Source organism: Rhinopithecus bieti, unplaced genomic scaffold, assembly GCF_001698545.2.
Source record: "Rhinopithecus bieti isolate Rb0 unplaced genomic scaffold, ASM169854v2 scaffold_1618, whole genome shotgun sequence".
In the NCBI taxonomy this organism is placed as follows: Eukaryota; Metazoa; Chordata; class Mammalia; order Primates; family Cercopithecidae; genus Rhinopithecus; species Rhinopithecus bieti.
In genome coordinates, this window is record NW_016803937.1 from 1,671,355 (window position 1) to 1,690,417 (window position 19,063).

The following is a 19,063-nucleotide window of genomic DNA, read 5'->3' on the forward strand; positions in this document are numbered from 1 at the left end:
AAAAAAAAAAAAAAAAAGACAATGTCTCGCTCTGTCACCCAGGCGGCTGGAATGCAGTGGCATGATCACAGCTTACTGCATCCTTGATTTCCTGGGCTCAAGTGATACACCTGCCTCAGCCTTCCTCATAGCTAGGACTATAGGCACCACCATGCCCAGATAATTTTTTGCGTTTTTTATAGAAATGGGGTTTTACCATGTTGCCCAGGCTGAAACCCAAGCCCCCCCCCCCTTTTTTTTTGAGACAGAGTCTTACTCTGTTGCCCAGGCTGGAGTGCAGTGACGCAATCCCAGCTCACTGCAACCTCTGCCTCCCAGGTTCAAGTGATTCTCCTGCCTCAGCCTCTGAGTAGCTGTGCACGCCACCATGCCCAGCTAATTTTTGCATTTTTAGTAGAGATGGGTTTTTGCCATGTTGGTCAGGCTGGTCTCGAACTCCTGGCCTCAGGAGACCCGCCCACCTCAGCCTCCCAAAGTGCTGCAATTACAGGTGTGAGCACTATGCCCCGACTGAAATAACCCAATTTTTAAAGGGTCAAGGATCTGAACAGACATTGCTCCAAAGATGTACCCATGCCCGACAAGCACATAGAGAGACTCAGCACCAGCTACCAGGAAATCCATCTCAGAAGTGGCTGCAACCAAAAAGACAGGTGATGACAGGTGCAGATGAGGACGCAGAGACACCGGAGCCCCCATGCTGCTGGCAGGAACGAGTAAACGGTGCAGCCAGGTGGAAAAAGGCTGGGGTGGAGTTAGTGCCACATGACTGTCACTGTCTCCCAGACCTGAGCTACACTGTCTCTAAAATCGGCACGGCACATGTACGCACCTGGCCTCACGGGGTTGTAGGACAGCAGGGACGATGGCCAATGGCCTAAGGGATGAGGTATTTGCCACAAGGCCAGGCACAGGCCAGTGTGGCATCTCATCCTGCCTTTGCTCCTGTTCCCGGCGCGTCCACACCCTCCTCCCCAAGCTACTGCCTGGCCTCCCTCCCTCCTTTTCCCTCCTCCTCCTCCTCTGCCCAGTTCTCGAGTCCTGGGGCTCCCCTAGGCTCCAACCTGCTCATTTCTCCCCTCCCACTTTCTGTTTTCTTTAAATAACATTTTTTGCCTTATTTCCAAGTTTTCTTATTTATTGATTTATTTATTTTTGAGACAGGGTCTCATTATGTCGCCCAGGCTGGAATGCAGTGGCCTAATTTCAGTTCACTGCAACTTGCATCTCCCGGGCTGAAGCAATTCTCCCACCTCAGCCTCCGGAGTGGCTGAGACTACAGGTGCAGGCTACCATGCCCCAGCTAATTTTTGTATTTTTTGTAGAGACAGGGTTTCATTATGATGCCCAGACTGGTCTCAAACTTCTGAACTCAAGTGATCTGCCCACCTCAGCCTCCCAAAGTGCTGGGATTGCAGGCATGAGCCACCGTGCCCAGCCACTCCCCTCCCAGTATTCAATGCCACCGGGATTGGGAGATGCCCCACCCCTTCCACCCAGACACACCATCCCCACCATGGACACACGCCTGCCCCGGCTGTGCACAGCTTCTCTGCTGAGCATGTTTCATAGGGCGACTCTCAGCCCCTGCACCTGCTCCTCCTCCAAATCCCCTCAAAGACAGGACCACCCAGCCCCAGACCCCTGGCCTCTGCCCTACCGTGCAGCCTCCCATCTCCACAGCCCCCACCAGACCCAGCCACTATCTCTACTCCTCGGACACAGGCACCCCTCCCTAGAGGTGGCATCCCTCCCACGACCCCCCGTTTCCTCTCTGGCCCCTCTTTTCCCTGTCCTCACAGCACCAGAGTGACCACCTGAACTCAGCCATACAACTCCCACATGGTCCAGCACCAGTACTCCTGGCATCCACTGTGGAGAAGCGAAGACGTCTGTGCACAGAAAAACCTGGACCTGAGAGCTGGCAGCAGCTTTTTAAATTCACAACATCCCACGCTGGAGACACCCCGGATGCCCTTCAAGGGACAGATGGTTAAACAAACTGGTCCATCCACACCGTGGGACACTGCCCAGCAATAAGGAGGAAAGGACTATTTTATTTGTTTTTTTGTTTGTTTGTTTGTCTGTTTTTTGAGACGGAGTCTCACTCTGTCACCCAGGCTGGAATGCAATGGCATGATCTTGACTCACTGCAACCTCTGTCTCCCAGGTTCAAGTGATTCTCCTGCCTCAGCCTCCCGAGTAGCTGTGATTACAGGTGCACACCACTGCACCGGGCTAATTTTATATATTTAGTAAAGACAGGGGTTTCACCACGTTGGCCAGGCTGGTCTCGAACTCCTGACCTCAGGTGATCCACCCGCCTCGGCCTCCCAAAGTGCTGGGATTACAGGGGTGAGCCATCCAGCCCAGCCTGGAACAAACTATTAATATAGGCAACACATGCAAGAATCTCCAGCAAATGAGGCTGAGTGACAAAAGCCAGGCCCAAAGATGATGAACTGTGTGATTCCGTTTACAGAGCATTTTGGAAACGACAAAACTGAAAGAATGGAGAACAGCTCAGAGGCTGCCAGGCGGGGGCAGTGGGTGTGGCTACAAAAGGGCAACACAAGGGGCCCTGGGGCGCGGGTGCTCCCCATCCTGACCGTGTCCATGTCAATATCCAGTTCCGACATGCCATCAGTTCACAGGATGCTACCTCGGGGGAGACCAGACGAGGGAGACACTGGATCTCTGATCTATTCCTCACCACTGCCTGGGAATCTACAGTGATCTCAAAATAAAAAGTGTAATTACAGAAATACAAAACCTGACTGGGCGCGGTGGCTCACGCCTGTAATCCCAGCACTTTGGGAGGCCGAGGAGGGCGGATCACGAGGTCAGGAGATCGAGACCATCCTGGCTAACACGGTGAAACCCCGTCTCTACTAAAATACAAAAAATTAGCCGGGCATGGTGGCGGGCACCTGTAGTCGCAGCTACTCGGGAGGCTGAGGCAGGAGAATGGCGTGAACCCGGGAGGCGGAGCTTGCAGTGAGCCGAGATTGTGCCACTGCACTCCAGCCTGGGCGACAGAGCGAGACTCTGTCTCAAAAAAACAAAACAAACAAACAAAACACACACACACAAAACCAGATTGTGTTGCTGTTCTGCTTAAATCAGATGTCCTTCCCAGGCCCTAGACAAAATTCAAAGTCCTCCAACCCTGGGGCCTGGAAGCTCTCTGTGCTCAGACCCCGTGCCCTTCTCCCAACTGCAGCAGCCAGAGGGCTCTCTGAACACCAAGCGGGCTCTGGCCATGGCACCCCTGCATGCGCCGTCTCCCTCCTGCAGGCTCTTCCTCCCTCTCTCCACACTGCTGGCCCCTCCCGTCCCTCAGAGCTTGGCTGATTGACCACTCATTGATCCATCCAGCCATGACTTCCGGAGCTCTCCTCTGCTGTCGGGCGCTGCGCCTGGGGATGACCCCGACAGACCTGGTCTCTGCCCCCACCTGCCTCCCCTAGCAATGCCTCCTCTGCTTGTTTCCAGAAGCAGAGAAAGGAAGGTGACTATGGCTTCTCAAGGGGCGGTCCCAGCACCACCTGCATTGAACAGCCCTGGCTATGTGATCCTCCCAGGCATTTCCGGGCTCCCTTCTGGGCAGCCTAGGTCAGGGAGGCCGGGTCAGGCGACCCAGATGTACACAGAGTTTGAGACTCGTGACTGGAGTTATGGAGTCGCTGCTCCATCACTTCCCACTTCCGTTGCCTCTCTGAGTCTGTTTCCCATCGGGAAAATGGGGGAGACATGCTTTCCTCACAAGGAGACGAAACAAATGAACAGGGAAAGCTCCAGTGCCCGGCCCCACTCTCTGGGCAGGAAAGAACCACAGCAGCCATCACTCAAGTCCATGCCGAGCTGGCGGAGAAGGGCCCAGGACAAGAAAGAAGCGTCTGGACATCTCACACTGCCTGGATGCTGACCCCAAGGGCACAGGGCCTCCGGGACGGGGCAAGGTGAAAGACCAGCTCTGCCTGGGTCTACTCCAGCCCAAGCCTCCACCAGGCCTGTAGGAATCTGTTGAATCCAGACTACTTTTTCACTCATTGTGCAAACTGAGATCAATCTGGGCACACTTAGGCCCCAGGGAGGATGGACAGGCTCTTATCTGGGGATCTGTGGATGGGTCTTCAGGAACCCGTGAACCCTCAGGAGAGCCACCAACCCTCACGTGTGCAGGGACCAGCGTTTACCCTGGGAGGGGACGCGCAGCTCCTGTGTGCAGGGACCAGTGTTTACCCTGGGAGGGGATGCATAGCTCCTAATGTGTGCAGGGACCAGCATTTATCCTGGGAGGGGATGCGCAGCTCCTTGTGTGTCCAGGGACCAGCGTTTACCCTGGGAGGGGACGGGTAACTCATCGTGTGTGCAGGGACCAGCATTTATCCTGGGAGGGGACGCGCGGCTCCTCATGTGTGCAGGGACCAGCATTTATCCTGGGAGGGGACGCGTGGCTCCTCGTGTGTGCAGACACCAGTGTTTACCCTGGGAGGGGATGCGTAGCTCCTAATGTGTGCAGGGACCAGCATTTATCCTGGGAGGGGATGCGCAGCTCCTTGTGTGTGCAGGGACCAGCGTTTACCCTGGGAGGGGACGCGTAACTCATCGTGTGTGCAGGGACCAGCATTTATCCTGGGAGGGGACGCGTGGCTCCTCGTGTGTGCAGGGACCAGTGTTTACCCTGGGAGGGGATGCAGAGCTCTGTGTCCACACCACACTGGCAGTCCCCCAAGTTTACAAATTGCTGGGCAAAACTCTGCCCCTGCTTCACTGTGAGACCTGGGGCAGGGCCCCTTCCTTGGTGGGCCTCAGTTTCCTCATCTATAAAGCAAGGGGGCCCCTGGAATGCCCCCTTTCCATCACGAAAGGCATCTTGGGGCACTGGAAACAATTCTGCAGCCAGAAACAACTTTGCAGTGGTGTGAACTCAACAAATGTGACCCCGTGAGCCTTACCTTACCCGTCTTTTAAATGGGACCAGGATGCCTTATCTCAAAGCATTATCTTAAGGAATGAAAGACATAACGTCTATGACAAAATGCCCAGCACAATACTTGGAACAAAACAGATGTTTTAGAAAGAAAAAGTGTTTTGCTTTCAAAGGAATTCCCTGGCATTGCAGTTCTAAGTTATCAGACACAGTCAGCCCTCTATAGCTTCAGGTTGCAAGTCCACACATTCAAGCAACTGCAGATCAAAAATATATTTAAAAACAACACAATAGGCTGGGGCCAGTGGCTCACACCTGTAATCCCAGCACTTTGGGAGGCTGAGGTGGGCGGATCACTTGAGGTCAGGAGTTCAAGACCAGCCTGGCCAATATGGTAAAACCCCATCTCTATTAAAATACAAAAATTAGCCGGGCGTGGTGGTAGGCGCCTGTAATCCCAGCTACTCGGGAGGCAGAGGCAGGAGAATGGCTTGAACCCAGGAGGCAGAGGCTGCAGTGAGCTGAGATCGCGCTACTGCATTCCAGCCTGGGTGACAAAGTGAGACTCCATCTCAGAAAAAAAGAATAACAAAATAAATAAATAAATAAAAGAATAAAAACAACACAATCAAAATAACTGTACAACAATTAAAATAATACAAAAAACCCAACATGGTATAATTATTCACATAGCATTTAGGTAGTATTAGGTATTATAAGTAATGTAGAGATGACTGAAAGTGTATGGGCGGATGTGTGTAGGTTATGTGCAAATACTATACCATTTTCTTTTTTTCTTTCTTTTTTTTTTTTTTTGAGACACAGTCTTACTCTGTCACCCAGGCTGGAGTGCAGCGGTGTGATCTCAGCTCACTGCAAGCTCCACCTCCCGGGTTCACACCATTCTCCTGCCTCAGCCTCCCGAGTAGCTGAGACTACGGCGCCCACCACCATGCCCGGCTAATTTTTTGTATTGTTTTAGTAGAGACGAGGTTTCACCATGTTAGCCAGAATGGTCTCGATCTCCTGACCTCATGATTCACCTGCCTCGGCCTCCCAAAGTGCTGGGATTACAGGCGTGAGCCACCGTGCCTGGCCTATACCATTTTCTATGAAGGACTTGAGCATTTGAGGATTTCAGTATTTACAGGGGGTCCTAGAACGAATCCCCTGAAGATGCCAAGGGACAACCGTATGGGCTTTGCAGCACTTTCCAACCGAAATCTGGAAGACACTGTAGTGAGTAGAATCGTGTCCCCCAAAAGATATGCCTGGGTCCAAACCCCCAGCACTTTATTTGGAAAAAGAATCTCTGCAGATGTAATTAAGTTAGGGACCTTGAGATGAGATCATTCTGGATTTAGGCTGGACCCTAAATCCAATGACAGGTGTCCTTGTAAGAAACAGAAGAGGAGACTAGGTGCAGTGGCTCGCACCTGTAATCCCAGCACTTTGGGAGGCCGAGGCAGGCAGATCACTTGAGGCCAGGAGTTCGACACCAGCCTGGCCAACATGGTGAAACCCTATCTCTACTAAAAGTACAAAAATTAGCTGGGCATGGTGGCAGGTACCCGTAATCCCGGCTACTTGGGAGGCCAAGGCAAGAGTATTGCTTGAACCCGGGAGGCGGAGGCTACAGTGAGCCGAGATCGTGCCACTGCACTCCAGCCTAAGCGACAAAGCAAGACTGTCAAAGAAAGAAAGAGAGAAAGAGGAGAGGACACAGACACAGAGGAGAAGGCCACAAGATCACAAAGAAACAAAGCAGCATCTATCCTTATAGAAATCGGCTGGGCATGGTGGCTCATGCCTGTAATCCCTGCACTTTGGGAGGCCAAGATGGGCAGATCACCTGAGGCTGTGAGTTCGAGACCAACCTGGCCAATGTGGTGAAACTCTGTCTCTACTAAAAGTATAAAAATTAGCCAGGCATGGCGGCATGTACCTGTAATCCCAGCTACTTGAGAGGCTGAGGCAAAAGAATTGCTTGAACCTGGGAAGCGGAGGCTGCAGTGAGCTGAGATCGTGCCATTGCACTCCAGCCTAAGTGACAAAGCAAGACTGTCTCAAAAGAAAGAAGGAAGGAAGGAAGCGAGAGAGGGAGGCAGGGAGGAAGGGAAAGAAAAGGAAAGAAAAGGAAAGGAGAAGAAAGGAAAGGAAAGGAAAGGAAACAGAAAAGAAAAGAAAGAGGAAGAGAGGACACAGACACAGAGGAGAAGGCCACAAAATCACAAAGAAAAAGAGCAGCACTATCATTATAGAAATGTAGGTACTGGCCAGGTGCGGTGGCTCACGCCTGCAATCCAAGCACTTTGGGAGGCCAAGGCAGACGGATCACCTGAGATTGTGAGTTTGAGACCAGCCTGACCAACATGGTGAAACCCTGTCTCTACTAAAAATACAAAAAAAAATAGCAAGGCCTGTGGTGGGCGCCTGTAATCCCAGCTATTCAGGAGGCTGAGGTACAAGAATCTCTTGAACCTGGGAGGCAGAGAGAGGTTGCAGTGAGCCAAGATCATGCCACTGTACTCCAGCCTGGGTGACAGAACAAGACTCCATCTCAAAAAAAAAAAAGAAAAGAAAAGAAAAGAAAAAAGAAAGAAACGTAGGTATTGTGCTTAGAAATTTTCCAGTCTATTTTAATGTACTATATTAATTTCATGAACCATTTGACTCAGAGTTTGAAAAACTCTACCTACAGCTGCAACTCTAGGCCCTGCTTGCTGTGACCAAATTCTCAGGCCGAGGCCCCAACCTTAAAGTTTCCAGTGTCAGTAGTCTTGGATGGACCCTGGCATGGGTCAGTTATCAAAGCTCCCAAGAGATGTCCAGCTACAGATGCTCCAGAGGAGTGGTCCTCAACCTGCACTGAACCTTAGAATCACCTGGAATGTTTAAAAAAGAAACCCAGGCCAGGCGCAGTTGCTCACACCTGTAATCCCAGCACTTCAGGAGGCCAAGGTGGGTGGATCGCTTGAGCTCAGGAGTTTGAGACCAGTGTGGGAAACACGAAAAAACCCTGTCTCTACAAAAAATACAAAAATTAGCTGGGCGCAGGGGTGCATGCCTGCAGTCCTAGCTACTCAGGAGGCTGAGGTGGGAGGATGGCTTGAGCCCAGGAGGCACAGGTTGCAGTGAGCCACGATCACACTATTGCACTTCAGGATGACAGACAGAGCCAGACCCTGTCTCAAAAAAATTAAAATAAACAGAATCCCAATGCCCAGACTGTACCCAGAGGACCTCAATCAGCACCTATGGGTGGGGTCCGGGCAACTGCATTTTCACTTGCTCTGTCGCCCAGGCTGGAGTGCTGGAGTGCAGTGGCACAATCTCGGCTCACTGCAAGCTCTGCCTCCTGGGTTCACACCATTCTCCTGCCTCAGCCTCCCGAGTAGCTGGGACTACAGGCGCCCGCTACTACGCCCGGCTAATTTTTTGTATTTTTTAGTAGAGACGGGGTTTCACTGTGTTAGCCAGGATGGTCTTGATCTCCTGACCTCGTGATCCCCCCGCCTCGGCCTCCCAGAGTGCTGGGATTACAGGCGTGAGCCACCACGCCCGGCCGGGCATCTGCATTTTCTAAAGCAACCTAGATGAAGCCCATGCACAGCTAAGATTAAAGTGAGTACACTAAAGCAGCGTCTCCTGTATTGGAGACACCTGAGCATCTCCGAACACACATTCTGACCCTGGAGGTCGGTGGCAGGCCTGACACCCTGCATTTCTAACAGTCTCCCAGGGACACATTCTTGGCGACTCGAATGTGTAGCCAGACTTAGGAGGCACAAGCCCAGGACTGTGGTTCTTTTTTTTTTTTTTTTTTTTGAGGCAGAGTCTCGCTCTGTCGCCCGGACTGGAGTGCAGTGGCCGGATCTCAGCTCACTGCAAGCTCCGCCTCCCGGGTTTACGCCATTCTCCTGCCTCAGCCTCCCAAGTACCTGGGACTACAGGCGCCCGCCACCTCGCCCGGCTAGTTTTGTATTTTAGTAGAGACGGGGTTCCACCGTGTTAGCCAGGATGGTCTCGATCTCCTGACCTCGTGATCCGCCCGTCTCGGCCTCCCAAAGTGCTGGGATTACAGGCTTGAGCCACCGCACCCGGCCAGGACTGTGGTTCTTAAAGTGAGGTCCCCAGATCAGCAGCCTCAGCATCACCTGAAATTTGTATGAAATATCAATTCCTGGGTGGCATCCCAGGCCCAGAGACTCAGGGGTGGGGCTGGCAATCTGTGTCTTGACACACCTTCCAGGTGGTTCTTATAACACTCAAGCTTGGGAAGCACCTGCACAGAGCAGCAGACAGAGGCACGCCCATGTCCTGCCCAACTCAGACTCCACCAGCAGCAGAGAGGGCGACTCTCGCTGTTTTTGGAAAGCATTTGCACCAGAGAGCCTTCCCTGGGTCCAGAACGACACCATTACATTCATAGGAAGGAGGGAGATGGTACATGTTGAGAAGGAAAAAAAATGTCATGACTAAATGATAGAGACAGCGAAGCTGAGGCTGAGGGAGACGTGGCATCCAACAAATCTGCAGCCTCGGGCTTGGGATAACAACTCTCACCCTACCACCCTTCCAGACTCCACTCAGGCACTGCCCACCCCCAGAAGCCGCTGCTGCTCCTGCAGGGACATACACACCTCCCCTGCCCTCCTCAGGTCCCGCCCTGTGATGCTCCCATTCAGGATCCCCACTGTGGCATGAAAAACCCTGAATTATTCCATATATCTTGGTTTTGCACCCCTGTTCAGACTTCTTATTCTTCCAGGTAGAACACAGGACTCCTATTTCTTGCATTTTCATTTGTTTCTTTCTTTCCAATCTTCCACATTACCGCAAACTCTGTACTGCATACACAGTGAGTGCTCAGCAAATTCTTACAGGCTGATTCACTGAGGTTGGACCTGAGCTTTTCTGTCTTTGTGCCTTGAACACAGTCTGAACTGGGCAAATGCTTCTCCAATGACTGAATGAATCAAGCCAAGGAAAAGGGAGCAATAAAAAGACAGTGAGAAATTAAGCAGACTGGAGGGTACTCATCTCTCTGTGGGTCTTTCTTCGTACTTTGCAATGAATGCTACTCATTAAATTGTGGTCCAAAAAGGCCTCCCAGTCATGACTGCTTCTCGTCATTAGAATGGTATCACTCCATGATTCACGGCATTCAAAACCATCATCTTTCTCACATAAAACACTGGCAGTCTCTTAAGGAGCAATGACAAAGCCAACCACAAAGCAAAACTGATCAAGGAATTTGAACAGGCATGTTTTAACGCTAATTGTAAAGTGAGACTGACCTGTGGACATGAGGGTCTCAGGGAAAAACCTCCCTTTAACTATGTCCAATTCTAAGGTCTTGCAATGAAACAGGCGTATGAAATAATGATGGTAAACAAAATTACCAAATACTACCACATTTACTTGCACAATTCATTCATCCCACAAGTATTTATTGACCACCACGTGCCAGCACTATTTTAGTCACTGGGCACATGGCAGTGACCAGCATGGACACACACCCCTTCCCGTATGGAGCTTACACTCCAGACCAGTGTTGCTCAATAAAACTTTCTGCGCTGATGGAATGTTCTAGATTTACATTGTCCAATATGGTGGCCACTAGTCCCATGTGGCTGTTGAGCCCTTGAAATGTGGTTGGTCCTGGTTCGTGGCCTGTGAGGAACCCAGTCACACAGCAGGAGGGGAGTGGCGAATGAGGAAGCAAGCAAGTGAAGCTTCGTCTGTATTTACAGCCACTCCCCATCACTTGCATTACTGCCTGAGCTCCGCCTCCTGTCAGACCAGCAGCAGCATTAGATTCTCACAGAAATGCAGAGCCTATTGTGAACTGCTCGCACCAGGGATCTAGTTTGCACACTCCTTATGAGAATCTAATGTCCGATGATCTGTCACTATCTCCCACTACCCCCAGGGGAGACCATCTAGTTGCAGGAAAACGAGCTCAGGGCTCCCACGGACTCCACATGACAGTCAGGTATATTGTTACTTCACTATATATCACAATGTAATAATAACAGAAATACAGCACACAACGAATAGAACGTGCCCGAGTCATCCCCAAACCATCCCCCAACCCTGGTCGGCAGAAAAATTGTCTTCCATGAAACTGGTCCCTGGTGCCAAAAAGGTTGGAGACCGTTGGTCTAGAGGATTCACCCATTGAGGCAGATGGAAAGAGCGCGGTGGCCAGTCTCACTAACTGATACAGACAAATCACTCCTTTGCCCTCCTTCGGCTGTGCACCTATGACCCCTATTATGCTCCAAGAGAACTGAACACACACAACCTACGGCAGGAATACACCTTAGACTTCAGAGCAACTTCTATACATCTTACTAAAGTCTCACCCCAGGTCGGGCACGGTGGCTCACACCTGTAATCCCAGCACTTTGGGAGCCCAAGGCAGGCGGATCGCCTGAATTCAGGAGTTCCAGACCAGCCTGGCCAACATGGCAAAACCCTGTCTCTACTAAAATACAAAAAAATTAGCCAGGTGTGGTGACAGGTGCCTGTAATCCCAGCTACTCGGGAGGCTGAGGCACAAGAATCGCCTGAGTCCAGGAGGCGGAGGTTGCAGTGAGCCAAGATCACTCCACTGCACTCCAGCTTGGGCTACAGGGTGAGACTCCGTCTCAAAATAGACAAATAAATAAACTTAAAAAAACAAAAAAATAAAGTCTCCCCCCCAAACCCACCTCCACAAGCTGGGAGCTGCTCTCCCAGTTGACCAGAAGAGGATGTGACCCCAAAAGACACGCACTTCTTCAGGAAGGACTGACAATATGAGGGTGAAAAAATAGGCAGCATGCCAGGTGGCGGCCCTTCCTAGAGCATGGAATCCATGCACTGACTGAGTAGAACCAGGCACATTTCCTTTTTTTCTTTTGAGATGGGGTCTGGCTCTGTCAGCAGGCTCGAGCACAGTGGCACCATCTTGGCTCACTGCAGCCTTGACTTTCGGGGCTCAAGCAATCCTCTCTCCTCAGCCTCCTGAGTAGTGGGACCACAGGCGTGCATCACCACACCTGGCTAATTTTTGTATTTTTTGTAGAGACGGGGTCTCACAATGTTGCCCAGGCTGGTCTCAAACTCCTGGGCTCGAGTGATCCTCCCATCTCGGCCTCCGAAAGTGTTGGGATTGCAGGCGTGGCTCCCACGTCTGGTGCAGGTATAGGCACACTTCTGGTGGTTGAGTGTGCTGGAGGGTCCGGGGCCAGGCGGTCACTGGCAAGGAGAGGCGGTTTGGCTTGAAGAGGATGCCTAGAGGGAAAGCGAGCCCAGCAGTCCACCAAACCCAGGCAGGCCAGGCAGCAGCCGGGAGTGCTCTCCAAGGTCCTGAAGGGACTGCCTCTCTTCTCTCCTCTCCAGACTGGAAGCCAGCACCTTACTCAAGTTCCAGCCAGGACCCCAGTGCAGCAGTGACTCCATCCACCACGTGGCCTTTCACAGCCAGGAAGCTACGAGCGGGGTAAGTGGCCAATCCACGGAAAGACGGACCAATGTGGAAAATTCACACCAACATCACCCTCTCCTCTAGTACTCACAAGTCTTTTTGTCATCTAAGGACACAAAGGGCGTTACATTCAATGTTATTAGCTCAGAGTTGAGAGTTCGTCATATTTAGAGTCGTGGAGGCTTGGGGAAAACAGGAAGAAAAAGTCTTGGAGAGGAACAGCAGAGGCTCCTGCCCCCACCCTCACACCCCACCCTCTCTTGCTCTCTCCTGCTGGATGTCCTCAGAAGAGAAGGGGTCAGAGTTCTCTCTCTCCTTCTCTGTGTCAGCTAGGACTGCTCACTCACTACTCCAGATCGCTGCTGTAGGTAGGTGCTGGTCCTTATTCCCCGGCCAGCTCATCTCAGGATTCCTCATATAAAGCCCGTCAAATGGCCTGAGGGCCGACATGGGTAGGGGTGCTCTTCAGCCACATTTGTTTCTAAGCTATAACTGGCAACAAAAAAACTAGCTGTTTGCTTCTTCCCTTCTCTTTTCACCTTACGGAGCCTTTCACCACCCGCCCCCCAAAGTAGCGGAAAGAGAATCTCAGAGAAAACGCTTTCATCTCCAACTGCTCAGGGCTGACTTCTTGTTTCTGAAATGAATTTCTGCTGGCATAATCTCTGCACCAATGAACCTGATTCCTCCTGACCTGGGCACTCATTTTAAAAATAATTCACTTGTCGCATAGTCATGGCCAAGCACAAAGCATATGCCCAATGGTAGTTTATTTTGTTTAGATGAGGGATTTTTCTCCCTAAAAGGGGCACTAACAGCATAAACGTGTGTTTAAAATGGAAACGAAGCACACTACTGCCTCTGTCATCTGAGCCTGGTTTACAGGCCTGGTGGAGATTCAGAATCCTTGGCCAGTGTGGAGCAAGCAAGGCCGTGAGGGCGCAGTGACTGCGTTTTGGGGGGCAGGGTGGAAAATGTCTCCGGGTGGCAGGTGTTTTGTGCGCGTGTGTGTGCGCAGGCGCCTGGGGGGATCTGAATTCTGACTGTGGGTGTGTGTGATTTGTGTGGGTTGAGGAATCTGGGCCGGTGAACGGGACCTGAGTATGAGGGGGAGAGGCTTGGGCGTGAGATGACTCATATCTTTCAGGGTGTAGGAGGGCTTATTGGAGGGGATAACTTTTGATTTGAGGGGTTCTGTGTACACAGCACCCAAAGGAAAGATCTACCCGTACAGTGCAGCACAGGCGTGCATGGTGGGCCTCAGGGGGCCGGGGTCCTGGGCAGGGTGTGGATTTGCCCATCTGTGCATGGGCATTCACCTACAATTCCGGGCCACTGTACACACATGAGAACGAGGGATATAAAGGAGAGGAAAGAACAGGAGGTATTTTTGCACAGGGGCATTTAGACAGATGTGTACCTAGCAAAAGCCCAGGTTCTGGGACGGCTGTCCTGAGCATGACGCCTGCTGGTTCCTCCCAAGCCACACCCACTCAGAGCCTCTACTTCCCAGTGTGGAAAATGGGAATAACAAGAAAATCACCCTCTAGAGGTGTAAGAATTAAGCGCTATAATTCATTTAACACTTGCCATATGCTTGGCAGACAGTAACTATCTAATGTTGCTATTTATCATCATTTACATGATCACCAGTCTCATGTCCAGATATTGGTTCTAATAATGATCATTGTAAGTGACATGCATTGCCTGGAAACTGTAATGACAAAACTAATGGTAAATAATAATGTATGCTTACTATATTCCTGGCATAGCCACATACACCATTCTCAATGAATCCTCACCTACCTTACAGGTATTGTTATCAACCTTTTGTAAAGAGGAAAAAATAAGCTCAGAGAGGTTAAGTAACCCGCCCAAGGTCACAAAACAGGGCATGTAGGGCAGGGATTCAAGCCTGGGATGCAAGCTGGGGTTGTGACTTCAAGCATGTGTGCCTGTACCCCACACCCCAGGCCTCACCATGCAGACTGTAGAAGCTCCTCAGCTCCATCAGGGAGTACCCTAAGGGGAGGACACACCTGGAGAAGGAGGAGTTGGCACAGGTGTCCCCAGCTGAAATTCCACACCAATTCCAGCTACATGTGGAATACACTGGCCGCTGGTGCATCATTCCCCAAGTCAGCGCCGAGAGCTAGGCTAAGGTTCCGGAGCTTTGCTGATGGTTGCCCAATATTCCCCCACTTCTTGTGCAAAGGAAAAGTCGGAGTGGAGCTGGGGCCATTAACTCCTTCCTCACTGCCCCTCGGACACGGCTATCACCACCCACCAGTTGACTGGGAAGGAGGCATGGAGGCCTCTGCCCCATTCCGGGGATCCCCATATCCTGTGGGCTCCCTCCATGGGCTGCCTGGGGACACTCAGTGCCACAGTCACCCCTTTCCCAACAGGAAGCTGGGAGCCCTCCAGAAAAATGGCCCAGATGTCCAGGCCCGAGTCCCCAAGACCAGAAGGGTCAATTCTATTTCCCATTATGCCATGTCGCCAACCAAAAGGGAGAGCCGGCCACGCAGCTCCCCATCTGCGTCCCTGCCTGGCTTTGCCTATGGGACAGCTGAGAACCGCACACCCCTTGAGAGGATGGTGAAAATCTGGGCTTCTTCCGTGCAATGTGATGCCGGAACAAGGGGGGTTTGGTCCCAGACAGATCAGGGATCCCTGCAGACAAAGGCTGGGACTCCTGAATCACACAGCCCAGGCCTTACTGGCCTCATCTGTAGAATGGACACGATCAGGCAGGACCACAAGGAGGGGAAGGGCTTAGGGGAGCAGGACGCTGAGGGAGCTGGCTGGCTGGAGTGGAGAGCCCAGGGAAGTGGACCCATGGAGAAAAACATCTCTCCCCTTAACCCGTCAGATCCTAAACTCACGGCCAGCCACAGAATCAGATCCTTTCTTCCCCAAAAAGCCACAACATAATCGCTGCTCCTTCTCCCTCAAATGTAAGCACCATGAGGGCAAAGATCTGTGTCTGCTTTGCTCAGTGTGGTTTTCCCAGGGCCTGGCACACCTGGCTCATAGTAAACATTCCATCAGTATTTGTTGAATGAAAGAAATGATTCCTCAGGACACTGGAGATGTCTGAGGAGCGTGGGCAGAGTGGGGTGCTCAGCCTCACCCCCAGATATTCTCGGGAGTTTCAGAGACGACGAAAGCCCTGGCTCCCCTCTTCCCCATGCCCTGCGTGAGCCCAGTCTGCGCAGTCCTTCTGGAACAGGCTCAGCTGGGAGCACCTCTGGAGGACAGGTCTGCAGAGCCTTGTGGCCAGAGTCTGGGGGTGACAGTAGCCCCTGGGCTCCAAACAGCCCAGCTGGAAGCGCCAGGCTGCCTGCCTGTCTCAGCCACCCACATCTGCTGCCCGGGCCTCCCTGTGCCTGCACGCGCGCGCACACACATACACACACACACACAGGCCCACAGCCTGGAACCAAGGGAGCAGGTCTGCTCCCGCCCAGCCCTCAGCGCCCCAGGGTCAGGGAAGCTCTCCAACCTGCCCCATGAAAACAACAAAGGCACAGAAAAGGCCGCCTGAGACCGGGGCTGGTTGACAGGCAAGAGCATTATATAATTAACTGCCCCAGACTCCTCCTCCTCTTCGGGTAATAATGAACCCTGCTTTTCAGTTGCATAAGCCAAAATAATAATTACTCTCCAGCCCCCTGCCACTCCTGGATGTGGCCGGGGAGCAGGTGTTTCGAGCTTTCTTCATGAGACTCGGAGGCAGCGAGCGGGCGGGGAGGACCAGACCACACGTACGCTCAGGATTTTTATTCCCGGCAGAAGCACAAGTCATCGCTGCACCTCACTCCCTTCCCAGGCATCCATGCCTGAAACAGGCGAGCCGCCCGAGGGAGGCAGGGGACCCAGGGCCTCTGAGGATGAGCTCCCACATGGGGTGGACTGGTCGGGGAAGCCAGTCTGTTTGTTTGGGGTCTGGCTTCCAGGAAAGGACCGGCTCCGTATGTGTCAGGTGCACTGAGGAGTGGATATCGGAGTATCCAGGCAGGCGGGCAGCTGCAGAGCCGGCCAAGGCTCCCTGCACAGAAACCATCTTACAGCAGCAGCAGCAACAGCAGCAGCAGCCGGCAGCTCCCTGGCTTCCGGCCCCGGCTCTGCCCCGAATGTGGTGGCATCTTAGAATGAAAGCACAGACCGATTCCCTTAACTAATTGTGAAAATGATGCAGCCACTGAAAGGCGAGATTCCTGGGCTCTCACTGAGCAGATGGGCCTCCCTCCTCCCTCCAGCAGCCTGCTTCGACAGCTCTAGTCCGCGTCCAACCACCTAGAAGTTTATTGCCTGGCTGTTTTGGTTCGGGTTGGCATCCCCCGCCCCTAGCGCTCCCCATCACTCCCTTTCCCTCCGCTTGGGCAGATACGGGGCTGAGGAAGGCCCTCGGGCGCCGCAGGAACACTAGAAGCGAAGCTGAGGCCTGATCGAAGGGCGGCCTCCTGGGTGGGGGGCAAAGCCAACAGGGGGAGGGGCCCTTCTCCCAGCCCCCTCTGTCCTTGCTGGGTTCCCCAGGGCCGCGGGCCCAGCCTGGCCCTTCCCGCAGGTCTCCGGCCTGCTGTGTCCGACGCACGGAGGCTCTGCTGGGCCCCGCCTGGCTCTGCCCCTGGAAAGCCCCCAACACCCTTCAGCTGGCACAGGGGCACTGTCCCCACCAGGCAGCGGGGCAACCTGTAGCCAGGAGCCTCCGTGGCCTCCAGGGAAGCCCGGGAAAGGCCCCTGGTGCCCACGGCCCAACCGGAGGGCGCAGCTCAACTTCCCCGGAGATCCACAGAAGGGGTGCGATCGGAAGCAGGTCCCCTCCCGCCCCGGCCCGGCCCGGCCCGCGGCACCTACCTCCGTCCGAGTAGGTCTCGGTCCCGTAGCCGTCCTGCAGCCCGTTGCTCCAGGTCCCTTCGTATTTGGCCCCGTTGCCCGCGCACTCCCGCACCCCGTAGCGCCCCTTGAATCCGTGCGTCCACTCGCCCTTGTACACCCACTTCCCCTTGCTCTCCAGGCCGATGCCGTGGCGCTTGCCCTGCGCCCAGGTGCCCTGGTACGTGTTGCCGCTGGGCCAGGTGTAGACGCCCAGCACCTCGAAGCCGTGGCTCCACGAGCCGGTGTATTCGCCTTGGCCCTTGGGGCCGGTGCAGACGCCATGGCCGTGCGCCTTGCCGTCCTCCCAGCCTCCACAGTAGGACCCTCCGTCGTCAAAATTAAACCTGCCCCCACTGGACATGCATGTAACTCGGTTCCAGATCCCGCAAACGGTGAAAACGGACTCAGGCGATCGACACAGCGGAGTCGCGGCCGCCGGCGGCCCTGGGTCGCGAGCGTTTTCCGGAGGAGAGGAGGACGCGGCCCCCGAGCGCGGTCTCGGGCGCGGGCGGCCGCGGCGCCGGCTCCGGAGGAATTTCAGTCAATCGGGGGCGATTATTCCTTTTCGAGCTGCGCCGCGGAGCCTGACCAGCGTCTCGCGCTCCCGCTGGAGACAGGACCGGAGGGGAGGGGAGGGGAGGAGGGAGGGAGGGGCAGGAGCGGCGGCGGCGCGGACCGCGGCTCCACCTCAGCCTCAGCGGCGAGGAGGCCCCTCGCGGCAGCCCGCGGGGATGGGGCCGCCCGCCGAGCCGGGCGGGGCGTTCAGGCCGGCCGCGCCCCCACCTGCGGCTGCCGCGCTGCGGGCGCCCCGAGCGCCGGCGGGCCCGCGGGCGGCGGCGGCCACGGGCGGCGGCGCTGGCGGCTGCACCATATTGGGGGCCGCGGCCGGGCGCGGGGCGCGGCGGCAGCAGCAATGCGGGCGCTCGGGAGCGGCAGCGGACGGTGCGGCGGCGTGCGCTCCGCCGACCCGGCTCGCGCGCTCGGGCCGCGCGGCGGCGGCGCCGCACCCCCGGCCGCCCGCGCGCCCGCCGTCCCCCGCCCGCCCGGCCCCGGCCCCCGCCCCGGAGCCGCGACGGTCCCAAGAGGGCGCGGCCCGGCAGCTGGGCTCGGCGCGCGGGCGGGGACCCTGGGCGGCCCGCCTCCGGCTGACGCGGCACCCCCCTCGCCGCGCCGCCGCTCCCGCGCCCGGGGCTTCCCCGGGTCCCCGCCGGCCTGTAAACCGGGGTCCAGCCGGGGCGCCCCGCCCCTCCGGGACTGGGATTTAAAGGCACAGGAACTGCGTAATGGGAAGGCGCCCAGCACCCAGGGCGCCCTCGGCCCCCTCCCGGAGCCAGGCGGTGAGGCTGGCAGAGGGGGCCCTGCGAGCTGAGCGCCCCTGCCCCTGCCCGCTCCCGCGCGTCGCCCCTCCCGCCGGGCTCGGATCTGCCCCGCCTGCCCCTGACTCGACTGAGGCCCTTTGCAAACCACAGGTGGTTTTCTCCGGTGACAAACACTCTTTCCTTCTTCCTTCCGGGCAGCTTGGATCCAAGGGTGGGGGGAGGGGGGCTTACCCCAGAAAACAGGGATTTGGCGAATCCCTCTCCCCTATAAATTAAGTGAGAGTCGAGGCACACGCACGTATCTTGGAGCAAAGTCACCCGAATTCCGTGCGCCCTGGCCAACAGGTAGCCCCCCCACTCGGGGAACGGTCGCGCTTTGGGGGAGCAAAGTGGGACCGCCATTCGGGCGTTTCTAGGTCTCTCTCCAGACATACTCTCACCCTCCGC

The 19,063-nt window shown here is 54.7% G+C and overlaps 1 protein-coding gene across 3 annotated transcripts in view; it reads right to left on the reverse strand.

The window, feature by feature from the left end:
- The window catches only part of JPH3 (junctophilin 3), a 106,115-nt gene extending 88,142 nt beyond the window's left edge, over nucleotides 1-17,973 (reverse strand). The window contains exons 1-2 of one of the 3 annotated variants that reach the window (XM_017860193.1): nucleotides 17,277-17,973; nucleotides 16,165-16,564 (exon numbers count right to left, since the gene is read on the reverse strand). In XM_017860193.1, the coding sequence (XP_017715682.1) occupies nucleotides 16,398-16,564; nucleotides 17,277-17,658 (549 nt within the window). In that variant the 5' untranslated portion in view covers nucleotides 17,659-17,973 and the 3' untranslated portion in view covers nucleotides 16,165-16,397. Of the gene's footprint in view, nucleotides 1-16,164; nucleotides 16,716-17,276 lie in introns of those variants that run through there. The other 2 variants (XM_017860200.1, XM_017860188.1) reach the window with 2 other exon arrangements.
- Nucleotides 17,974-19,063: the final 1,090 nt, after the last annotated feature.